The sequence below is a fragment of the Priapulus caudatus genome, unplaced genomic scaffold (genome assembly GCF_000485595.1).
Source record: "Priapulus caudatus unplaced genomic scaffold, Priapulus_caudatus-5.0.1 Scaffold2488, whole genome shotgun sequence".
Classification (NCBI taxonomy): domain Eukaryota; kingdom Metazoa; phylum Priapulida; class Priapulimorpha; order Priapulimorphida; family Priapulidae; genus Priapulus; species Priapulus caudatus.
In genome coordinates, this window is record NW_014579549.1 from 15156 (window position 1) to 18064 (window position 2909).

Below are 2909 nucleotides of genomic sequence, written 5' to 3' on the forward strand. Positions count from 1 at the left end.
AGCAGTGAGCATCATTCCCGCAGTGAGCATCATTCCGGCAGTGAGCATGCGCAGTTCGATTAATAGAATTATCCCGCTCGGCGATTAGCGAGATATTTCCGCCTGTGTGAACAACGACACAATTATCTCGGTATTTCATCGCGATTAGCATCGCGGTTTTTCTTGTGTGTGAACACGCCTATTGTTATATTAATATATAATAACATTGTTATATTAATATGTAATAACATTGTTATATTAATATTATAATAACATTGTTATAGTTCAGTGTGTGTGACAGACCGAGCGCGATCACAGCCAATCAACGTGCGCGTTGTCGGTCACGTGCAGCGATGCACCAATCATTGTTGATCGCCACAGGTCTAGATGCCTGTAGACTAAAACTTTATTTAAATTCAAATGAGAAAAGAATACGACGATGCAAAGAAAATAAATTCAATCGCAGTTGGAACTCATGCCTCCACGTCTTAGGAATAGCAGTATTATTGGAATACCTATTACCAACCAACACTAGTATTAGTAGTATAATATATAGTAAATTGTAATGTGTTTAGAGTAATATTTTTCTACGTTGAGAGTGCGAGCGCGAGATAGGAAGAAAGGAGAGCGTGCGAGAGAGAAGTGGAGGGAGGAAGGGACGGGTAGAGACAGAGGGGGACAAAAAACACGAGAGAGAACGAGGCACCGAGAGAGAAATACCTGGAAGAAGTGTGTGTAAGAGAGAGAGAGAGGGGAAGAGAGAAACAGCGAGAGAAAGAGGGAGAAAGAAAAATAGAGAAAGAAAGAGAGAGATATAAAGAGAGAGAGAAAAAGAGAGAAAAGAAGGAAGGGAGGGAGAGAGAGAGATGGACGGGAGAGAGAGGGGGGGAGAGAGTGAGAAAGAAAAGGAAGAGATAAAGAGAGAGTGACAGAGAAGGAACAGCGAGAGAGAAGTGAAGGGGTTATGACCAATCAATAGAGCATGACTGCGTTATGTAGGCATATGATGTGTTATGTGTATAATTATTTATGTATGTGTGCTGGGTCGACCTACCAGTATTGGCAGAGTTTGATGTACATATCCGCTTTTCCAATGACACGATTTTATGACACTTTTTTGCTCGCACATATTGCAAGATTAGCTAAATTTACCATGTTCCATAGAAATCGCCGGCGATTGAAGACGGAATTGTTAACTTTCGTGTAATTAAAACATGTAATTAGTATACTTAACGATTAATAAATTATGAACCGATTGGTTTAATAGCCGCATCTGGCTGTGTGGAAATGTTACTGCACTACATACCACATTATGGAATCATTCTGAAACATGTTTTCATATTAAAACGACATATTATTATAATATTTATAATTTCATAATGCTTAACTAACAATAATAATAATAATAATGATGATGATTATAATAAGCAATGTTTGAGTTATATAATGAGTTATATTGTGAGAAACCGCGATCAATACAAACTTACATATGTATATATATATATATATATATATATATATATATATATATATATATATATATATATATATATATATAATTATATGCAATATTATATATTATTGTAGCAATTAACTCCCAAAAAGTTTAATTATATTATTATTAATAGACATTATTAACCGCCTGATTACATGTATGTGCGCAGGTACGTGTTGATCTGCCACACGAAGACCTATCAGCGTATCTACCGGCAGCCGTACATCGCTTTCATGATCGTAGCCAGCTGGCTTGTACCCGTCGTCTTCCTCGTGCCGCCGCTGTTCGGCGTATGGGGGCGCTACGGAGAGAAGCCGCAGACGTCGTCGTGTACGATACTCGAGGATGAGAACGGGAACTCGCCGAAGAGCGCCATCTTTGCTGTCGGCATCGGCGTGCCCATGATCGTCATCGTGCTCTGCTACCTGCGCATCTACTGGCAGGTAGGTGTGTGCGTGCGTGCGTGTGTGTGTGTGTGTGTGTGTGTGTGTGTGTGTGTGTGTGCGTGTGCGTGTGCGTGTGTGCGTGTGTGTGTATGTGTGTGTGTGTGTGCGTGCGTGCGTGCGTGCGTGCGTGCGTGCGTGCGCGCGTTTGTGTATGTGTGTTTGTGTGTGCGTACATGCGTGCGCGCGCGTATGTGTGTGCGTGTTTATAAGAAAATCGAGGTATAGATATATAGTATATTAAATACCTAAATTATATTCATATACATTTGACTATATATACATTACATCAGGAGTGTTTAATAATAGACATAGTATTATATAGCAGCCTGTTCTGCTAGCATCTATGACAAATACGACATACGCACATGTGCTCTCCTATGACACTATTTGTCATAGGAAGATTTTTCCTATGACAAATATTGTTGTATGTGTTGTGCGCATCATAGGAGTTTAGGAGCGCTATTATGAATGCAAATAGTGAATTTCAGCTGTAAAGCGGAACGAAGTTGGCTCGCCAATATTTGTCATAGGAAGAATCTTCCTGTGACAAAGAGTGTCATAGGAGAGCGTATATGCGTATGTCGTATTTGTCATAGATGCAAGCAGATCAGGTTGCAGCTAGATCTATTATTATTCACCTCTGATTACGAGCATAATAGTTATACGTTAATAATAGACATTATACAGATCTATTAATTATAGATATTATATTATATTAAATTAAATTATATATTCCCTGCCGCGTGACGTCCATGAGAGAGGGGGAATAGAAGAGGAGTGAGTAACAGCAGCAGCAGCAGCAGCAGTAGTAGTAGTAGTAGTAGTAGTAGTAGCAGCAGCAGTAGCAGTAGTAGTAGCAGTAGCAGCAGCAGCAGTAGTAGTAGTAGCAGCAGCAGCAGTAGTAGTAGTAGTAGCAGCAGCAGCAGTAGTAGTAGTAGCAGCAGCAGCAGCATCAGTAGTAGTAGCAGTAGCAGCAGTAGTAGTAGTAG

At 40.1% G+C, this 2909-nt stretch overlaps 1 protein-coding gene across 1 annotated transcript in view; it reads left to right on the forward strand.

Moving 5' to 3' along the window:
* Positions 1-2564, forward strand: part of LOC106818745 (protein trapped in endoderm-1-like) — a 6808-nt gene extending 4244 nt beyond the window's left edge. The window contains exons 3-4 of the mRNA XM_014823415.1: positions 1644-1917; positions 2517-2564. Of these exons, the coding sequence (XP_014678901.1) occupies positions 1644-1917; positions 2517-2564 (322 nt within the window). The remainder of the gene's footprint in view (positions 1-1643; positions 1918-2516) is intronic.
* The last annotated feature ends 345 nt before the right edge of the window (positions 2565-2909 follow it).